Raw genomic sequence first — 22,941 nt, 5'->3', positions numbered from 1 at the left:
TTCTAGAGCGCTCTCCTCCGATTCGTACTGACTCGACATATGATCAGTGGTGTGAGGATGATGCCGTGGTTTGCTCTTTTTTATAGGGTTGTATGGAACCCCATATTTTGCTTCGTCTATGATGTATCTGCAGTCTTCAAAGGAAATCTGGGAGCATGTGGCTACAATGTATTCAGGAGTGGATAATCTGACTCGTATCTGTGATCGTTTTTCAGATTGGTTTAGACTTGAGCGAGAAGACAAACCTGTAGGATCCCAATACAGTGATTACCTTGCATTCTGTCAGGAGCTTGACTTATTGTTGCCCTTTACTGTTGATCCTGAGGTTCTCAAAAAGCGTCAGGAAGAGATGCGGGTACTTCAATTTCTCGATTCTTTGGGCCCTGACTATCTCCAGATCCGTCAGCAGCTTGTTAGTTTTGGTTCGCTTCCCACACTCGCAGAGGCCTTCTCCCGTGTCCAGCGTATGCGGGTACCTCAGTCTGGTGAACCTCTAGTGGATGGATGTGCTCATGTTTCATATGGAGGGGGTGATCGTGGCTGTGGTGGTGGTCGCTTTAGGCGCGGCCGTGATGGTGGTTGGCGTGGTCGTGGCCGTAGTCGTGGTGGTGGTCGTGAGTCAGGGGGAGGCAGAGATGGTGGTGGTCGTGAGTCAGGGGGAGGCAGAGATGGTGGCGGCCGTGGTCATGGGGGTCGTCATTGCACTCATTGTCGGTTGGATGGCTATACTGTTGATTATTGCTACGATTTACATCCTGAGCCTCGTCCATACAGGCTTGTGAATGCCTCTGATGCTGCTTCTGATGGTATTTCTTCTTCTGTTGCTCCATCTACATCTGAGTCTCTTGTGATCCCTCGTGCGGAATATGAGGAGCTTCTCCGTCTTCGGGACAAAGGAAAAGAGCCAGTAGCCACATTTGGCCATAAAGGAAGTCCCTTCTGTTTTCTATCTGGTTCTTCTTCTGGGACATGGCTCATTGATTCAGGAGCATCCCACCATATGACTGGTAATCCTACAATTCTTTCTTCTCTCCAACCTCTCCCTTCTATGGGTCCTCGTACTGTTACATTGGCAAATGGGACTACATCCCCTGTTTCTGGGATGGGTGCAGTCTCCATCTCGATAAGTCTTCAATTGTCTTCCGTTCTTTTTGTTCCGTCCTTTCCTGTTAATTTGTTATCTGTTCGCCAATTAACAAAATCACTGAATTGTGTTGTTTCTTTTTTTCCTTCTTATTGCGTTTTTCAGGACATGAAGACTGGGACGAGGATTGGGGTGGGCCGTGAGATTGACAGTCTTTACTACCTTGACCAGGCCGGTGCTGGTGTAGCTCTTCGTTCCTCTATGGATGCCTATCAATGGCATTGTCGTCTGGGACATCCTCCTGCGGATACGCTTAGGAAATCTTCTTTTGTTTCGCAGCCTATTCCATCTTTTCATTGATAGTCGTGTGAGTTAGGGAAACACCATCGTGTGTCCTTCCCTTCTCGTCTTAGTAGTAGAGTGTCTCGTCCATTTGAACTTATTCATTCTAATGTTTGGGGTCCAGCTAGAACTACGTCATTAAATGGACACAAATATTTTATTATCTTTGTTGATGATTATTCGAGAGCCACATGTTTGTTTTTACTTAAAGATAGATCTCAAGTGTTTAATGCATTTTGTCACTTTTATTTTAAAGTAATCAACCAATTTAAATGTTCTATTAATTGTTTACGTACTGATAATGCTAAGGAATATTTCTCTGTATCTAATGGCTTTCATGATTTTCTTTCCTCCCGTGGTATTATTCATCAGTCATCATGTGCTCACACATCACAACAAAATGGTGTGGCTAAAAGAAAACTTCGTTATTTACAAGATATGACTCGCACACTTATGTTTCAGATGAAAGTCCCTAAAATTCATTGGGGTGATGCAGTCCTCACGACATGCTTCCTAAGTAATCGTCTTCCTTCTTCAACTTTATCTGGGAACACGCCTTTCTCAGTCTTGTATCCTCTCGGAGACCCATTTCCATTAGTGCCCCGTGTCTTTGGACGTACATGCTTTGTTCATAATCTGTCTCCAAAAAGGCTATAAATGTTATAGTCCTCGCCTTAGGAAAACATATGTCTCTGCGGACGTCACATTCTTTGAGGACCAGCCTTATTTGTCTTCCACAGGCTCTCCATTACCTGTTGACATCACTAACCTGCATGTTCCTATTCTGATGGGTCCTCCCCAACCAGCCCTTGTGGCTGTTCCTAATATGCTAACGGGTCCTCCTGTGGCTTCTAAGGGTTCTAAACTGCAAACTTATACTCGGGGACCTTGCTAGGTTATTCATTCTACGATTGAAGAAGTGCCATCTCCGCCTACTGATCCTCTTCCGCAGTCGGATTGTCAGCCTTCAGGTACTTGTTCTCCACCGCCTGATTCACCAATTGCATCCCGTACTAGATCTCGTAGTGTTGCTCATCCTATATCTAATTTTGTTTCTTATGCTCATCTCTCACATTCCTTTCAGTCATTTGTTTCTAGCATGTCTTCGATTAGTTTGCCTAAGTCTGTCACAGATGCCTTGAATCATCCGGGATAGAGGGCTACTATGGATGCTAAGATGGGTGCCCTTCACTCAAATAAAACATGACGGCTTGTTCCCCTTCCTCCAAGTGCACAAACTGTTGGGTGTCGCTGGGTATTTGCCATTAAGTACCTTCCAGATGGGTCTATTGAGCGTCTAAAAGCCCGCCTTGTCGCTAAAGGATACACTCAAACGTTCGGTGTCGATTATCAGGAGACATTTTCCCCAGTGGCTAAGATTCCATCAGTTCGTGAATTGATCTCTCTGGCAGTAAATCGTGGTTGGCCTATGTATCAACTTGATGTAAAAAATGCATTTCTTCACAGCGATCTGTCTGAAGAAGTTTATATGGAGCAACCTCCTGGGTATGTTGCTCAGGGGGAGATGTTCTCATCAGTATGCCGTCTTCATAAGGCGATTTATGGACTCAAGCAGTCGCCCAGGGCTTGGTTTGGACGATTTAGTGCTGCGGTTTTGCGTTTTTGGTTGAAGCAGTGTGTTGTTGACCATTCTGTGTTCAGTTACAAATCTAGTTCTGGATATATCCTCCTAATAGTCTATGTTGATGACATTGTAATTACAGGAGATGACAAGTCTGGCATACACAATCTGAAATCCTTCCTCCAGGGTGAATTTTCTACTAAAGATTTGGGTCAGCTCAGATATTTTCTTGGTATTGAAGTTGCTCACTCTCGTCGTGGTCTCTCATTGTCACAAAGGAAATATGTATTGGACATTTTAGAGGAGACAGGCTCAATGGGGGTCAAACCTGCGGCTATCCCTATGGATCCAAATGTTAAACTTCTTCCTGATCAAGGAGAGTTGCTGAATGATCCTGGTCAATATAGAAGATTGGTTGGGAAACTAATTTATTTGACTGTCACCCGTCCAGACATATCATTTGCAGTTGGTATGGTTAGTCGCTTTAGGAGTGCTCCACGTACCTCCCACTGGGCCGCTGTCATTCAGATCATCAAATATTTAAAGGGTACGTCAGGCAAGGGTCTGTGCTTCAGAAAATATGGACATTAAAAAGTAGAAGGATTCAGTGATGCAGATTGGGCAGGATCTCCTGCTGACAGGAGATCACCGACAGGATATTGCACATTTGTCAGAGGTAATATGGTGTCGTGGAGAAGTAAAAAGCAAGATGTTGTATCCAAGTCAAGTGCAGAAGCTGAGTATACAGCTATTGAGTATACAGCTATGTCATATACGAGTGGGGAGCTAGTATGGCTTCGCTCATTCTTATCAGAGATTGGGTTTGCATCGACATCTCCAGCGAAGTTGTATTGTGACAATAGAGCGGCAATTCATATTGCAACGAATCCAGTGTTTCATGAACGAACCAAGCATAATGAAGTTGATTGTCACTTCATTCGTCATCGAATTCAGAGTGGTGAGATTTGCACAGTGTTTACCCGATCTGCAGATCAACTTGCAGATATGTTTACCAAACCATTGGGATGTACCAAATTGAAAGATTTTTGTAACAAGCTTGGAATGTATGATATATACATTCCAGCTTGAGGGGGAGTGTTAAATGTACTGACGCCCAAGCAAGGGCATCTTGGTCTTTTTCATATACATATTAATATAATATGTGTATTGGGGAGAGAGAGCTTTTTAGAACATATTCTCTCTCTCTCATTGACGTCTCTATTTTCTCCCTCCATAATTCTCTCTCTCTCTCTCTCTCTCTCTCTCTCTCTCTCTCTCTCTCTCTCTCTCTTACTCTCTCTCTCTCTCATACTTCTTCTCCCCTCTTTCTATCTCTCAACCATCATCATGTAGATCTCTAACAGAGATTATTTTAAAGGTGCTTTTAATCAAGGCCTTTCAAGCTTGTTACTAAATTTCAAAAAGTTGATCTGAACCCTTTAACTTGGACCCCAAAAGACTATATAAGCCCCATACCTTTTCCCATCTCTTTATTAATTCCTAAGTTGACCGAACAATCTTTCTCCCACCCCCTACATGTACAATAAAAGCACAACCCCCCATTTCTCCAACCACCCACCTCCCTCGCAACCACCTATTTATTACACTTACCTTATCTCTCTACCCCCTTCACTTCTATAAATAAAGAACAACAAAACCAAATAAGGGGCCCCTCAATACCCATCATATTACCCAATCCAAATTGCACTATCCCATTTAGACCTCACATTCAAACCCATCATCCCATGGCCTAAACAATCCCATCCCCATCCCATAATTCAATCGCCCACACCCCATCATCATTCAACTGTACACTACCATCCTCTAGCCTAAACATCCCCATCCCATAGTTCAATCAAGCATACCCCATACCATTATACCCAACAACACCTCATCCTCTCTCATCTCCCTCACTCTCTCTCACCAATCATCTCTCCACATCAACAGACCTCACTAAGAACCTCCTAATTCTCTCATCACTCTCCCATCTCTCAAACTCACACTCTTGAGTTCCAAGCGTCGGACTCACCTTCGCTTTCGCGGCGGATCGCTCTCGGACCTTCGCGCTCTCGGTTTCATATCGGATCATTACTAGACGTAGGTTTTTTATTCTTAGATTTTTCTAGATTGTTTTCCTGTATTTTTGGCATATTTTTACATATTTTTTAGGATTCAATATGGATTTTGCATATTTAATTCAATATTGTAGTGGGGGAGCAATATTTTGGTCTTATGCGGATGTTTTGTGTCTGTTTCGTCTCAAATTTTGATGTGGTTCGCTTTGATTAGCCCGACAAAACGGTCGGATCGTATCGGGTGCTAGATCCATGGGTTTGGAGAATTTCAATCCTGTTTGGGATTTAATTAAAATAGTGTCCGTCTAAATTCGAAAATTGCGAAAAACACCCAAGTGAAGGTTTTTTTTTTTGAAAAGATTATATTTTTATAACGTTCTTCACATCAGAAATATGCTACAAAACGTATTCAAAATTCGTAATTTTAACAAAAATCAATTTCAAAAAATAGAAAAGCCTTAAAAGCCCTTTTTAAAATAGAAAATTATGAATTGTGAGTACCTTCACAATAAATTGGGAAACTCATTAAAAATATTAAAACTCAATAACAATAATTTCTCATTAAAAATAATTAATTTGTTTCTAAAAAGATCTTTTTTTAGAAAAATCAATCAAGTATATTAAAACAAATAAAAACTATGATTTTATGTTCAAATAAATAAAGTGAATTATTTCCAGTAAATCCGCTGAATAAAAAAATTGAATTTTAAAAATAAAATATTTTTAATCAATTTTTCTTGTTCAAAATTCAAAATATCATTAAAAATCACTAAAATCCAGAAAAATGCGAAAAAATCCAGAAGATTCCAGAACATTAAAATACATTAAAACTCTCATAATTGGTAAATATTTAAAGTGAAAATAAATTCAAACACCCTAAAAGTCGTAGAAACACTAAAAGCAACAACAAACCCAATTTAATGTCGAAAATCCCCGAGGCCTTGGGTCTAACATTGCTTAGGAACCCTTAGAGCCTCTTAGGAAATCTTAGTCATTAAGCTAGTTGAACCTTGGCTATAAGTCGCTTGCAAACCCAGGACAAGCCTAGATGCACCTAGAAGGTTAGGTCCGTTGCATTAGTTGCATGTAGAGATCCTAGATGGAATCCTAAATCACACAAGGTCAATCACCAGTCACAGTCCCCTAAGTTAGGCATTTAAGCATGTAGTTTAAGCGCCCTAGGACGTTGAACTACGACCGACTTGATCCCCAGCGGTTGGGGTACGTAGGCAGCTTGGGTGGCCTCCAAGTTCAGATGCACTCTTTTCTTTTCTTTTTTGTTCCCTCTTGTTGCTTGCTTGTTTGTATATATTATCGATTGCTTTCTTTTGTGTAAATAAAGTAAACCAAATAAAATACTAGGACTTACATCCAATTAGATCATTTAGGTTGCATATCCCGTAGATCACACCTCTCAAATAATTTGTTAATCCTTTTTATTAAAGTTAAATAAAGAAGACTCTTGGAATTAAAGACCGGTTTTAGCGGCCGAGAAGGGTGCCCAAAACCTTCCCTTCTCGTAATTAGGTAACAGGCCTAACTCTCTGAGATCATAGATTAGTTTATAGTGTCATTCATGAGTCCTAAGTCCCTTACCTAGGTGGCGACTATGGTCATTGTTCTTTTGCGCGAAATTCTGATTATTCTGTAGTCCCAAGTTCACGTAAAAGAATGCTTACTCTCAGAAATATCAAACCCTACACCACTTGTCGTGGACTCGAAGGGGCGACCTCCCGACGGGATCCACAGTAATATATATTTGAAACGTGATAGTGCTTTGACTAAAAAATGTTCAATGAAGTAATTAACATAAGTATCGATCTCAAATCATGTCAAACACAATAGATGCGGCCTACACAAGCGTTCAGGTATCATAGTATAGTGAAGGAAAGTGAGAAGCTTAGTTGTATATTTCGTTTCGGTCGCCATTTCGTTTTGTTAGTGGAACGGAACATTTCAACGTTTCATTTCACAAAGACGCTACAACCGAAGAAAATCTTTTTAATAGTTAAAAATATTTAATTAATACAAAAAAATTGTAAAAATATATATATGAAATCATTATATGGACAAAATTTGACAAACCACATATTTTAGGACTTCAAACATTAAATTTAGGCTAGTGATATTTGCACTAAAATGTTTTAATAATTTCACAAAGTAAACTGTCTTTTCTTCTTTAACTGGCTTCTAGGAGCTTTTTGGGAACTGTAATAGCCTTTGACAGCTATTCAAAAAAGAAAAGACAAGCTGAATTTGTGCAATTATCAAAACATGGTAGTGACAACATCAGCAGCCTAAATTTATTGCAATATATTAATACTCAACTCAACTCAAGAAAGCCTTTGTCTCAAACTAGTTGGGGTCGGCTAAATGAATCCTTCAGAAAAATTTCATGAAGAAGGTGAAACGAATCTACCCAGCTCTAATCCTGGCTCTAGTTGGGTTCTTCTACGTGGATCATTTTCTTCCATTCTATCCTTATCCAAGGTCTTGTTCTCTATTAATAAATGAAAGAAAATAAATAGGGATTGGATGGGTTTAAATAGGTGTTAGATGAGTTGATATAGGGTTTTTGATGTTTGGGGAGAGAAAAAGACAGAAAATACCCTACAAACATCTTTAAAACGGTCAAAACGGGTAAAATATAGGGCTAAAACAATAAAAAACCAAAACAGTCGTTAAGGTTGAATCCATAATCTTTTCCAAAAAAACGAGTGTCTCACCAAAAACGACGGACGAAACGAAACAAAACAGATGAGAAGGGGTGAAACAGAACGAAATTCAGGGCAAAACGGAACAAAATGGAAATTACAGTTTAGATGCGAAGGCTAATAATTACTCCAAAAAACAACACGTTCAAATCCGAGCTTGATTCCTATCATGTGTGGGTGTCCCTAAAGCGAGCATGGTCGAAATTTGGTGATTATTTATGAAGAAACTGAAGATACAATTTGACTTTATCTTGATTTTAGATGCCACAACCTTAAAATGACATCTGATGCATAAGCTTCTCTTGGGTTAAGCCTCTAGATAAGCTTCAAATACTTCTTCTTCTACCTCAGGGTGAGCTGTAAGGTTTTAGTCTTGAGGTGCTACTCAAGATTTACATAGTTGTGAACAAAATGAAGAACCAAAGGACTAACCACAGTCATTTGAATATAAAAGACATCATTAGTGTTCAAAAACAAATAAATAAAAGACATCATTAGTGTTATCTTTAACAAAACTAATATACCCATAAGCAACTGTAAAAAACATCAAAAAGATAAAGGATTAAGAAGGGAAACATGGAAGGTTGTTTGAAGATGTGTCATAAATATCACCGAGAAATTGAATTTCTCACGAGAAAACCATGATATTTTGACTAAACGATTAAAATACGATAAATTCATTCTCGCACTTTTATCGTGAATTATCACGATAAATTGGGGGTTGGCTTTAAAAAATATCTTGATCTTCTCATTTACTCTAAAAATCTCCCAATCATCCTAAAACCTTCAACCTAACCCTAACTTCAGGTTAAAAGTGTATATATTTGATATTTTATATTTTATAATTATTTTATTTATACTGTTTTTTTCCTGATATATACCCCCAAAAATAAAAATAAAATAAAATATCCCGAGATTTTCTCTTTTCGAGAAATTCCCGAGAAGGGTATTTGTGACATAGGTTTGAAGTAATGACAGTAACCATGTGTGGGACAAAATAGATATCTTCAAGCCATGAAGATTCAACAGAGCAAAAGGGGAAAAAGTGGGCCATGTGATATTTGATGCATGTTAGCAAACCAAGAGAAACATAAATGGCTCACCACTTTAACATCTTTGACAAAATACTGATGCACATGGACATCACTGCCACACTGTTAACACTAGGTGCTAATTTGCTGACCAAAGTGCAAATGATCTTGACCACATCGACACTGTAAAGTAGCCAAAAAAGCTCACAGTTAAAGGCAAACTGGAAAAGGTATAAAAAAAAAAAAAAAGAATAGTTGAAATTGAAACACAGAAGCAAAAAATAGTAATCCTATTAACGTACGACAGATTCTCGTTTATATGCCCATTCATCCGAGCTGCTTGCACAGACAATGAGTTGTCAATGTGAATCAACGCAAAGCACAATGCCTACAAGAGAGTGAAATATTATAACCAGTTTTTTTATAAAAAAAAACAAACAAAATAGGGAAATGTTATCAGCACAACCATATGATGATATTTGCACAAACCAAGCTGTCTTTTCTTTTTAATTGGCTCGTGAGACGGGACGGCAAAAAGAACAAAATATGGTGGTGCTGATATCATTTCCCACAAAATATGTGCAGTTCAACAGCAAATAAGAAACCTGAATGCAATCAAGTGTGGGAAGAAAGGATCGGAATTCTTGTCAAACTATATCTTATATTCAAAACAAGAAACCAACACTAAAAGACATGGAAAAACTCAAGTTAAATTATCTGTAACATAATACACGGGCAAAAATTACAGGTGAGAAACTCTTTTCATGAGAAGAACGTGGGATGGTGTGAGGATGGTGATTTTCAGATATGGTAGGTAAAGTCCAATTAGCAGGTCTACATAAGTCACCCAGCAGAACGAAATTAAGGAATCTGCACCAGAAGGGAGGTCCTAAACATAGACCAACACTGCAGTCCCATTCCACTCTTCGTTTCGTTTCAGCTTTTGAGTTATGGGAGGAATGTAGTGTGGTATGTAATAGTGAGGAGTCTCGGCCCTTAATTGTCCAGCAGTGCCACTCCTTCCAAATGGGTTGCTTAAACTTAATTCGATGGGGTCGTGCGGGAACCCGGGACCTGCAGGAATTGGGGGTGTCCTAGGAGATACGAGGGGGGAGGTCTCATGGGCTTTTTCCGGACTGATTGGGGTAGTGGATGCTAGCAAGGCGGAGGTCAAGACTGCCCACAAAGGTATGATTTATGTTAATAGAAATAGTTTAGACCAGATGATAGTGTAGGGCGATTCTCTCAATATGATTAGATGGCTTAAGGGTTCGTTGGTTCCTCTGTTGAGGTTTGCTCATTTGTTTGATGAGATTAGAGATAGAGTGGAAGGTTCCTCTGTTTCCTTTGTTCATGTCAGAAGATCTGCATATGAGGTTGCAGATAGGCTATCAAGGGAAGGTGTTTATTTGGGTGTATTTTTATTTTTAATTTTATCTTCTAATTGGCAGTAATCACTACTTGTTATGCGTGGACTTTCTCAGTCTTCCCTTTTCAATTAATGAAAACTACTACCATTCTATATATATATAGAATGGTAGTAGTTTGGATCACCACAGAAAATGTGGGACCCATGTGATTGGGGAGCTTAAGCGCACCATAAGTTTGGTGCGCTTAAGCTCCCCAATCACATGGGGGCCCACTTTGTTAGGATGATCCAAAGCATTCATTTGAAAGTCCCTTACATAGATGGGGGGTGTACCAAAAATCAGCTCCATAGGATCATCCTAACCCCTCCATTTGTGGAGGACAAAAATGGACAGACACAAATCTGCCCCATTTTTGTCCTCCACAAATGGAGGGGTTAGGATGATCCTATGGAGCTGATTTTTGGTACACCCCCTATCTATGATAAGGCCTTGCAAATGAATGGTTTGGATCACCACAGAAAATGTGGGACCCATGTGATTGGGGAGCTTAAGCACACCATAAGTTTGGTGCGCTTAAGCTCACCAACAGTTTCCTCATATATATATATATATATATATATATATATATTATTTTATTTTTTTTAAATGCAATTTAATCATTTATATATTTATGAACATAAATTATAATGTAGCTTGCCACAGTTCAGAAAAAGAAAGAAAGAAAAAAATTGTACTAAATATGAATAGCGCAGCTAAGCAATGATAGAAAGACCTCCATACAACATGGACAAGCAGACGCAACCAAGGATTTAAAAATAGGTTTCGGCCACAATCGAAACCAAAATTTTTCAGTTTCAGCGGAAATCATGTAAAATTAAAAAAAAAAAAAACAATTTCGGTATTTTACAAAATTTCGGTGGAAGTTTCGATAATTTTGGCAATTTAGGTGGAAATCTTAAAATCTTGGTGGAAACCTTGTAAATTTCCGAAATTTCGGATTTCGGCGAAGTTTTGCCGAAATCCTGTAAAGAACGATTTAATGTGCTTTTGGTGTTGGTTTGAACCAAAACCGAAATATTTAGGCCGAAATTTAAAACAATGGAAGCAACGCCTTTGAATTATATGCATAGTGAATAGAAATCATTAAAGAACAGGTGAAGCATACAAGTGTTCTGAGCACCACATCTAAAAGTTCCATCCATGAACGTAGTGACCCCAGACAAGAATGGGACAGAGAAACGTAAAAAGCCAAACAATAGCTACCAAAGAGCCTACATCGATCATTACGGACAGATATAAAGCAATGCACCTGTTCCAAACAGGTGCAAAGATTTTGGTAGAAATCTTAAAATTTTGATGGAAAAATTTCAGTGGAAACCTTGTAAATTTCCAAAATTTCGGATTTTGGCGAAATCTTGCCGAAATCCTGTAAAAAACGATTTAATATACTTTTGGTGTTGGTTTGAACCAAAACAGAAATATTTCGGCCGAAATTTAAAACTATGGAAGCAACGCCTTTGAATTATATGCATAGTGAATAGAAATCATTAAAGAACAGGTGAAGCATACAAGTGTTCTGAGCACCACATCTAAAAGTTCCATCCATGAACGTTGTGACCACAGACAACAATGGGACAGAGAAACCTAAAAGGCAAAAGAATAGCTACCAAAGAGCCTAAATCCATCATTACGGACAGATATAAAGCAATGCACCTGTTCCATACAGGTGCAAAGATAGGCAACCAATGATACTGAATGCATGATGTCCAGTGAAATAGAAGGCATTGTGCACCAAAAAGCCTCTCAATGAAGAAATGCAGAACAAGTGTAGTGAAATATAATCATTCAAAAAAAAAAGTGTAATGAAATATGTGCATCAAGATCCCTACATTTCAGGAGTAAAAACAGCAGACAGGCCTAGTGAAATCGTGCATCAAAATCCTAGGTTTTAAGAATAAATATCATAAACTCAAATTAAATTAGCAAAGTTTGCGACCCTAATTGTTCAAGGGCATCATGACCCTAGTTCTTCTGCCCTTTTCCTAAGACATTGTTCTAAGGATTGGTCAGTGGCCTTGTTCCTGCTACTGTATCATCTTTCTTTATTTAATACCCCCTTGGTAGGGGTCGTTCAAAGGCATCATGACCCTAGTTGTTCTGCGCTTTTCTTTAGACATTGTTCTAAGGATTGGTCAGTGGCCTTGTTCCTGCTACTATATCTTCTTATTTAATAACCCCTGGTAGGGGTCGGCCTAACCCCAGCTTACCGGAGACAATTACAACGTTAATGCTAGCAGCAGTTTTAGAGAGGTCAAATTTTAAGCAAATGGTGCACAATCACTTACTCATTTCATAAGCCTATGTTCTTGTGAATAATGAAGCCATTTTTTTTTTTGAACTGGTAGTGAATAATTAAGCCATTCAACAAGCAATAACCATTTCAACATTAAATATCAATATGATATATAGCAAAGATTATCATGAATCTATCAAAAAAATTACCGTGTTAAATGACACCAATCGACAAAGAAGGTCAAGAGTAGCTAAGACATCCTCATAACTATTCAAGTGCAACTCACGTGCCAAGCGCAAGACCAAAACAAACATTCCAGATTGCATATACTGCATCACAAAAATGTAAAAATTAGCACAAAAAGAGTCACAAAATTAAAAAATGCAAATCTCAAAAATAGATAAGACCCATCGTCATGAACAAAATATAAGTCCACGCCGGAACCAATTCTTCAAAACAAGCCATCAGCTATAAAACATAAAAGCATCATTTTTATCTATGTGTTTATACTCGGATTAAATAAGGCTCGGCAATGAAAGAAAAGGTTACAGTTAATAACTATATATGAATTTTATGAATAAAAATATTATTTACCTCGAAATAACTTTTAATCAGCTACAATAACGTTTTGCAATCTGAAACAACCTGGCTTGTCTGATTAGGATCAACAGGAATGAGGCATGGTTTCAGTGAAGTTAGACCAAGGAGCTCCACTTTCAACCATTCAAACAGGTTAAACTGGATATATCTATACGGTCCCCCAATCCACAATTTAAAAAAAAGGATATATCCATACGATCCCCCACCTCAGAACAAAAGAAAGAATAAATACATAAATATACACATACACATTTGAACTTACCTTTGGAATGCTCAACAGGGAGGGGGAGGAGAAGGTCTTATGAATAGAAGCAATCAAGAGGAATGGATGCAAGTCAAATAAAGAAGAGACATGTGTTTGGAGAAGGCTGGAAACATTTGTGTGCAGCAACGATTTGGAGACAGTGAATGGGATTATGAGCTCCGGTGGCATGTAAAAACCCAGAAGTGCCAGAGACAGGAACAAGGGTAGATACTAGGATTTTAAGAGCCTGGCGGAGGGAGGAGGTTGTTTAGTATATAGAGGTTGTATAGTACAGAGAGGGGATTTTAAGAGCCTGACAGAGGGAGGAGGTTGTTTAGTACAGAGAGGTTCTACTCCAAGAGGACTGGACTAAAAATGAATTAGTCTAGGTGGATAATTGGATAGTCCAGTCATGAACGTCAATATTGAAGAGATGTATCATTGTAATCCTCGTAAAAGATAAATATTGTTCGGATTCCCTAGAGGTGGGTGAAGGGAAAAGGCCCATTTCAAACAGAGTAAAGGGGAAGAGAAAAAGAAGTAAGGAGATTCTCTTGGAAGAGTCGTCAGAGATTGAAGTCAATCTCAAAAGGGAAAAGCTAATGCGAAGAAACTATAGACGTTGACCTGTGGCATCCGAGGCTCTTGTAGCAAAAGTGGTGCGGCTTCGCATCATTGGAATATGTTGTCGGCATTGAATTTGGCCACCATAGTATTGAATTTGGCCAGCATGACATAAGCAAGATAGTCATCCATAATGGTTTAACATTGAAAACCTAGTGGCATGCGTTGTCGTGCATATCTGATAATTCAGTACATACCACATTTAACATATAATTCATAAAAATGTTTATACATAAAATATACACCACATTTCACTTGGAATCCATACAAATATAATTATTTAATACATATTGGTATACCCATATAACACAAATACACTTACGGTTTTATTTTGATGGGATAGATACGATAACATTTCGGTCGTTTCGTCTCAATTTTAGAGAATTTTTTTTTTTTTTTTAATGGAGTTTTAGGGAAATATTTGGCTCTAGTTTAAAGTCTATCAGGCGTTCTTTCACCCATAATCATAGTGAAAGAAACTCAGAGGCCAATATGTTTACCAACATTGGTGTATATTGTATTGAGCAAATTTTGTGGCACTCCAAGCAAGATCTATAAGTTTTGCCTTTAGTGGTGGATTCTTTTGTTGTTTTCTCTGGCAAAACAGGATAGCTTTCCATTTCTTTTGCCATTATTTAATGAATTAGGTGCGCAAAAAACCATCCAGATAGTCAACCCCATGCTGATCGATATATAATCGCTTTTTAGGGACAATAGATGTGAATCTTAATTAGCATGCTAGGTATCAAAAACTCAAAAGAAGCTGAAGCACCAATTAGAAATGTTAAAACATATTTTTGGTAGTATTAAATATGGGATTTGAAAAGGAATACTTGGCATTGGACATTAGCAAGCATTATTGACGAGATCCTTCACATAAATGTTGTGAAAAAAATCAAGTACCAGGCAAATTCTGCTCCAGATGTAATTGTTTTCATCTTTTCTAATGAAAAATTTGTAATTTATTAAAGCTTGGAAATAAAACAGCATAACCATTGACGCATCAAAATAACAAGAGGTGACTGTCTATGGACTTATGAACTGTTGATCAAACATCACCATCTGTCCCTTCTCAAAGGTAATTCTAACAATAGTGGATGGGACCTATATTACATTGCACACTTATCAAAATGGAGATTTAATTCTTATGAAATCCGATAAGAGTTCCTATTAGTTTATATAATAATGATACAGTGGTTTTGGTAGATTTTCTTAATAAAAAAAAACAGATGATATGGTATTGTACGCTGCCGCGTTGTGAAACAAACCAAGATGATCAATATCCCAAGCCATTGGGAAAGAGGACTGACATATATAGCTAAATAAGTGGCTACTTAGTATGGCATTATAATGATATGAATTGTTTCTGTTAGAATAAGCTTATCTAGCCTAAGGGCATGATAGTCTTTTCATATTCTTTTCATAATATATATATGGTAGAAGAGAAAAGGAGAGAATTATTTGAATTTCTCCCAATATTCACTGAGAATTACACATCACTTTTTTTTACTTTTTTTAACAAAGGCACCCATTCAACCCACATATTTTCAATCCTACCCCCTCCTTTATGCTTGTTAACAAAGGCACCCATTAAAGCCACATAATTTCAATCCTACACCCCTCCTTTATGCTTTTGTAATAAAAAAAGTGGATAAAGTCAGCATAGTGACATTTTTTCTTTGCAAAATTACGGATTGGGTACATATGTTACATAATACTACGGATTTTTGTGAACATATTACATAATACTACGGATTCAGGATGCCTAATACAGAACGTGTTCATTTAGTACATAATACTACGGATTTCGGCCACCTTTCAAAATATTCCGAGTCCCACTCGAATGCATGGGTTTGGCTATACATGGTGCGTGAGACCCACCTATCAAAGCATGAGTGTGAAATGCTCCATCACATCAAATGGGAAAGTGATTAACCATTTATATTTTTCTCGCCCCGTGCATCGCACGAGTGTTTTTACTAGTATATATGTGTGTGTGTGTGTGTGTGTGTGTGTGTGTGTGTGTGTGTGTGTGTGTGTGAGAGAGTGTGTTAGGGCAAAGACCTAACACATAACTTTTCATTCTCTAATCTCTCTGTTAACAGTTTCCATTACACCAAATCTATGTAATGAAAAGAATGAATAAAGTGGACTACTGACATGAGAAAGGGCTAATCCCCACATAACAACTGTAATCATAACTAGTAACAACTTACCTACGAAAAAGACAATTTACCACAATGTGGGAACAGCACTGAACTTGCACAAGGACAATTAGAGAGAGAGAGAGAGATAGAGAGAGATGAAGGAAAAATGTTAGCTTCATTCACCTGCCAACGAATTAGAGCAATGTTCCCTTCAACGACTTTCAAAACATGGCCACGGGTTCGAGTAGGAATGATAAGTCCATCGACCCTCGGAATACGTAGTGGATAGAGTGTCTCAACAATCTGGGAACTGTTATCTACAGAGGAATCGCCAGGGATCTCGAATAAGGATGTTATACCAACCATTTTATCGAGGAAATTGTACCTGATACCAGAAACAACAAAAGCAAAGAATATTAAGAGGAAACATTTTGAAGTTAATAACAAAAATTGTTCTACAAAAATGCATGCCATGAAGGAATACAGAACCCATTCCATGCCTTCTGGTGAGCACGGGATTAGGAAGCGTTCCTTTTAAGAAAAATATTTGCAGGACACCTAGAGATCTACATATAAAGCACAGTAGTAACAAGGGCAAATCATTGCAAAATCATAAGGGTTAAAAAACAAGAAACAGTCATAAAAAACAAAGACGCAATGAATCAGATGACTGCTAGCGATATGACACAAAAAGCACAGTAGTAACAAGGGCAAGTTATTGCAAAACGTCGAGCCTAACTCAACTCAGAATTTTGAGGTAACTTCATTTTCCATGCAGCCATAAACACCTGTGCTACATGGATTCTTCTAAATAAGAGAAGAACCTGTGTCGGACATGTGTTGGATTCCAACACCTCGTGGATTCAGTGTGACACTTCTAGATCTCCTTTATTTGCTTTTATACTTATAACAAGAATTAACAGTTACCACATGCTTTGAGTTTTATCCGTCCATAAAGTAACCTTCTCATATGGAAATAAAACAATAGATTACGACACCTGTTAAAGTTCAAAATATATTATATGTTACAACCATATTATTATGTAAAAGTGCGAAACTATTAAATTGGATTAAATATATTGCCGAGTCCATGATCCTTTTTTCTATGGATTCACTGAATTCGACACTAGGCACCAACGTGTTGAATTCTCACACTCCTACTACTATCCAAGCAACATAGATAATCACTATATAGATAGCACTAGCCAAATTCAACTGTAAGCAAATAACCCATTGACGCAGCCCAGATTAGACCACAAATTTGAGAAGAGGTGAGCGCATCAAAATCTTGCAGAGGGCAAAGATGCTCAATGCCAAGGGCGGCCAAGCAGGACCACATGCATATGCGTCATTTATATACATATAGCCATAGATTGTCTTCTCGTTTTCCATGCATGATAGTCATAGATTGCATGTCTATTTCCATCCAAGAATGTGCGGCGTGGAACAAGTTCCTTATTCTTCAACTTATATATTCGCCATCTTATCTGTAGCCTATTTTTTAGGCATCAAATCTTGTTCGTTTGGCTTGATTTTGGTATCATTAGAAAGGTTTTTTTATTACCTATCTAAAGAGTCCAAGATCACGCGATTTATATGTGATTTGAGGCAGTTATGAGGGAATTACATGCATGGTACATGTCTATGATGGGATTTCTATTTTAGGGTTATTTTACTTATGCTTTTAGCTTTTATGTTGGTTAGTTTAAATGGACAGCTGAGATTAATTGCTTACTGAAATTAATTGCTTAGGTCTTAAGTTAGTATTTATTCATGTTAACTTACCAACTTCTCCAAAAGCTTAAGTTGTTGGAGAAAGGCGTTATTTATCTTTTATAATTTAAAACTCCCCCGCACGTGTGGCCCACTTGGCAAACACGTGGCACATGTGGTCCCACTTTGGGCCGACCATCGCATGTGGATTTTCACCATCCGGGAGGTTTGAACTCCAGACCTTTGGCTCTGATACCATGTTAACTTACCAACTTCTCCAAAAGCTTAAGCTGTTGGAGAAAGGCGTTAATTATCTTTAATACTTTAACAATTCATATAAATACATGTTATTATCAAAGCATTGTAATGGACTTCTATTGATTTTATGAAATAAGACAGAGAAGGGAAAAACATTCAAGATTTTCCTTCTATCTTCTTCTCCAATTTGTGCAAATAAATGTGATTGTCGTTCAAACCTGGTAAAATGCCCTCACACACGTAGTCAGGCTACAGCATCTGGTATCAGAGCTTGGGTTTCACGATAAAGACGCTCATCGATAGCAACAAGAACGAAGTAGATGGTCTAAGTAGCAGTTCAGGAGGTCTTGGAGGAATCCCAAGGAGAGATCGTAGCACTGAAGAGGCAGGTGAAAGAAGTCACAGAGCAGTTGAGATGGATTCAGGCTTCTTCCGCGGCAGGGGATAGAGGAATATGTGTACACATCATGAGCCAGCAACAGGGTTATCCGCCGTAACGACCAACGAAAGTTGAGGCTACCTGAGATGACTCCATGCGTTGGGAACCAGGTCTCGAGATTGAGAAGGTAACACGAGACTTGAAACTGTTACATTATTACTTAAAGCAAAAAATCGTTGATTGAGAGTCACCACCAATATACAACAAATATTCACATGATGGATACTAAATAGTTGCTGAAAGTTCAAATAATGAGTTATTAACTTTTGATGGCGACAAGTGATCAACAAATCACTTGAAGAGATGATTGATGTGCGCTATAAAATAAAAAACGGGAGCCAAAAGAGTTGGATATGACAGCATATTAGCTTAATCAATAGAAATTGAAGAGCGGCAAATGGAAAAATGTTACAGCGAACTTCATCAATTTATATTGATCCATTTTTATTAAATCCTTATATTGAAGCCTGCAATGGATATTCATGAATTCAAGTCTGTTGAAGAATAAGACCGGTTATATTTTCGTCAGTTTGATTATGTATCAGGATTTGATCCTCAAGAGTTTCAGTTGATGATCGTTCTCCAATACCACAAAACTCGAGGATGAATACAAGTTTTTTTAAACCAAGGAAAATGACGCCGACGAAAATTACTAAAAATGTGCGCTTTCGGATGATCCAAATCCAATGACAGATTTTCTCCAACCTGGAAGGATGATGCAGCCCAGATCATAGAGCAGAAATTCGAGAAGAGGCCGGCCCATCTCAAAGCATGCGAAGGTAAGAGAGGCACAAGGCCAAGGGCGCCCAATCGGGTTCACATGCTTAGGCATCATTTCAAACCACGTAGCCATAGATCTTTTTTCCATTTCACGTGCATGATAGTCGTAGATTGCATGTCTATTTCCATCCAAGAATGTGTGGCGTAGAATAAGTTCCTTATTCTTCAACTTCTATTTTCATCATATTATTGGTAGCCTATATTTTAGGCATCAAATCCTGTTTGTCTGGCTTGATTTTGATATCATTAAAAGGTTTTTAGATTACCAATCAAACGAGCCCAAGATCAAGCTATTTGGATATGATTTGAGGAAGTTATGGAGAATTTATAGACGTGGTACACGTCTATGACAGGATTCCTATTCTAGGGTTATTTTATTCATGCTTTTAGCTTTTATGTAAGTTTAGATGGACATCTAGGATTAATTGCTTAGGTCTTAAGTTAGCATGTAGGGTTTTTCCCCTTATAAATAGATGTTATCAAAGCATTGTAATGGATTTCTAATGATTTTATGATATAATACAAAACAAGGGAGAAACATCCAAGGTTTTCCTTTTATCTTCTTCTCCAATTTGCGCTAGTAGGTGTGATTGTCGTTCAAACCTAGTAAAACGCCCTCACATGTGAAGTCAGGCTACATCACTCATGGTGTGCATCAATGTGCATCAACCAATCAAAAGAAGCACAGAAATTTTGTCATCTTCTTTCTGGATACACACTATGACGCTTTAATGATTTTTCTTTTACTTTTCAAAATGTAACCACTTAAATATGAAGTTCTAGCACCAAGGAAAGGTCCTAAAGATAACCTCAGTCAATATGATTTCCCTTTGCAAACCCATCGCCCCCTACAAGCGCATCAACTGATTCCATTGATTCAGAAAATTTACAAAAGATGTCGTATTATACATGATTTTAGGCCATGCGTGCTCGCAACCCAGAAGCTGAACCTCTGAAGCAGGAGAAACACTACATCAAGTGCCTCTTGTATGTAAAGCCCTTTTAATATAATACAAATGCACTTGATGTAGAGTACAAGAAGTCCTAAAACAGAGAATCAATCGCAATTATGGTATAAGAAGGGTTTTTTCCAACATATAAAGTTCAGACGGTTTTATGAAAATAGAAAATTAAACTTAGCTAAACATAATGAAAATTGCAATCAAATTTTCAATCAGTTGTAATCTTATCAACCTTTCAAAAAAAAAAAAGTTGTAATCAAGGATCTCAAAGTCAAATATTTACTTATTTGGAGCTTAGACGAGCCAGAATACAATTGGACATGCCCCAAAGTAACCCCCTTCTCGTAGTCCATTTCATCAATTGGACATGCCCCAAAGTAACCAAAAAAAGGAAATTTTCAATATATTTATCGTGAATAAGGACATGGGAGTGTTCAAAGTTAAAAAAAAGGAAATTTTAATATATATATCATGAATAACAGGACATGGGAGTGTTCAACGTCAAATAACTCAATACAAATTACAACAAACAAGATAATTATGCACATAAATTGACAATTGATGCCATCTTAAAGCATCCTCTCATTCTTCTTACAGACTGATGCAGTGTGCAATTCCCAAATCTAGGAGAAATCAAGTTACGATGCCAAGAATAAAGGGAGAAATCGAGAAGAGAAGACCAAATCGAGTCAACTATCATTCAAAATAGAATAAAAACTCCATGGGAAAAACCTAAATGAAACATACTGTGAAACGACCAGTTACTCCAAAAGCTTAAGCTGTTGGAGAAGGTGTTACTTAATATTTATACTTTAACACTCCCCCTCACGTGTGGCCCCTCTTTTTAGGGTTGGCCTACACGTGGCACATCTGGCCCCTCTTTTGAGTTTTGCCATTGCATGTGGATTTTGCTATCAAGGAGGTTTGAACCCAGGCATTTGCTCTGATACCATGTGAAACGACCAGTTACTCCAAAAGCTTAAGTTGTTGAAGAAGGCGATATTTAATCTTTTATACTTTAACACACAACAAAATCCAAAACTCCCTAAAATATTAGAATGTGCTTGCTTTTATAGTGGAAATACTTGCATGCAAAAAATAGGGTTCAGCCCGAAAAAAAACTCAGGTTGGGTTGGGTCACTTTCCAGTTGGGTTCAGGTTCGAGTTGAGTTTTACCAACCCGGATTGAGTTAGGGTCGGGTTTGGGTTGAGGGCTTGGGCAACCTGACCCCAGTGAAACCCGATACTTTTTTATCATTTTATTTTAGTTTTTAGATTGTACATTTAAAGCTTAAAAACTTGGGTTGGGTCAGGTTGGAACTCGGGCGGGTCGGGTTCGGATTGAAAAAATGGCTCCTCGGATTGGGTTGGGCTGAACCTCATAGGGTTGGACCTCGGGTCAGGTCGGGTTCGGGTTGAGTAAACGGTTCCTCAGGTTGGGTTCAGGTTGGCCTTAACCGGACCCTACCCGAGTTGCACCTCTAGCAAAAAATCTCTAAACCAACATGAATACTAAAATAAAAACATATTAAAAATAAAGTTCATAGATGTTGGATCTGTCAATCGATGGTCAAAAAAAGCTTTGATCGATAGTTTAGCCTATCCATCGATGAATTGCGTATACTAGCATGGTAAAACAAGGGCTCCTCCTGATAGACATTCTCGCGGTGTGATCTAGATCTTCAATGGTCTTTCGTTGGAAATTGGATTGTAACAAGATAAGAGTTACAATCTTAGGTAGTCCCTCCCCTCATTATCATGATCTTCAATGTTGAAGAAAATGGGAGGTGTAACAAAAATAGGGAATGCATGTAACTCTATCTTTTCAGCTTGCCTATCAAAAAAAAAAAAAAAAAACACTCCAAACAAATGAAAGACATGAAACTCTGGGAACAAAGACAATGGATTGTTTCAAGGAGAAGCAATAGAAGTCAAATTCTTGGTGGAAAGAAACACTGCAAAGAATGCAGAAAGAGGTATTGAGTGTTTCTGAACCATCTCCAATAGATAATTGTTCTCCAATTGGATGAAGCATGCGTAGAATCTAATAATAAAACAGTAGTGAGGCCAGAGGCCATTCCAATGTTGTAACCAAATTAATATTCAGATTCCAAGCCATGCATATAACGAAATCTTCAACTCATGAATGGCTTCAAATCACACAAGATTGCCAGTAAAGCTTTAGCTATAGATTGTTGTTGTGCTCCAAATTGAAAAAAATAAAAAGGTTATTCAAGTTGAACATTCAATATTTTTTATTCTTTATTTTTATTTAAATTAGAAGAATGCATAGATGAGATGTATATTCTCCCACACATTACAGATATGTTTCCTATGTATTTCACATTTGTTTCCCACAACTTTCAAATATGATTCCCACGCTTCTCCATACATTTCCCAAGCATTTCCCATGTGTTTAGCATGTGTTTCCAAGACATTTCCCAAAAAAAATCATTTTACGCTTTTGTTTCCAAAATGTGTCCCCCAACCCACCAAGCACACACACGAACAAAGACATTCCCAGCAACTATGGGATATACTATGGAGGAATTCATTTTTAGTTGGATCTTGGTGGACCAATCATTAGATTATCCTTTTTAGCCTATGAATTTCAATTTTCATGTACCATTTTTCTGTCAATAAAAAGATGAAAATGTTGAGAAAGGAAAAGGCAAAAGAGAGT

The 22,941-nt window shown here is 37.9% G+C and overlaps 1 protein-coding gene across 2 annotated transcripts in view; it reads right to left on the bottom strand.

The window, feature by feature from the left end:
* Positions 1 to 22,941, bottom strand: part of LOC143886462 (nucleoporin (DUF3414)) — a 117,072-nt gene that overhangs the window by 46,330 nt on the left and 47,801 nt on the right. For both annotated transcript variants that reach the window (XM_077390435.1, XM_077390436.1), the window contains 4 exons: positions 16,290 to 16,491; positions 12,701 to 12,820; positions 9,131 to 9,216; positions 8,901 to 9,011 (listed from right to left, as the gene is read on the bottom strand). In XM_077390435.1, the coding sequence (XP_077246550.1) occupies positions 8,901 to 9,011; positions 9,131 to 9,216; positions 12,701 to 12,820; positions 16,290 to 16,491 (519 nt within the window). The remainder of the gene's footprint in view (positions 1 to 8,900; positions 9,012 to 9,130; positions 9,217 to 12,700; positions 12,821 to 16,289; positions 16,492 to 22,941) is intronic.

The sequence above is a fragment of the Tasmannia lanceolata genome, unplaced genomic scaffold, assembly GCF_043159265.1.
Source record: "Tasmannia lanceolata isolate RefF3 unplaced genomic scaffold, GAP_Taslan_0.1 ptg000011l, whole genome shotgun sequence".
Taxonomy (NCBI): Eukaryota; Viridiplantae; Streptophyta; class Magnoliopsida; order Canellales; family Winteraceae; genus Tasmannia; species Tasmannia lanceolata.
Note: the sequence above shows the minus strand (reverse complement) of the source record. Positions and strands in the feature narration are given on the sequence as shown.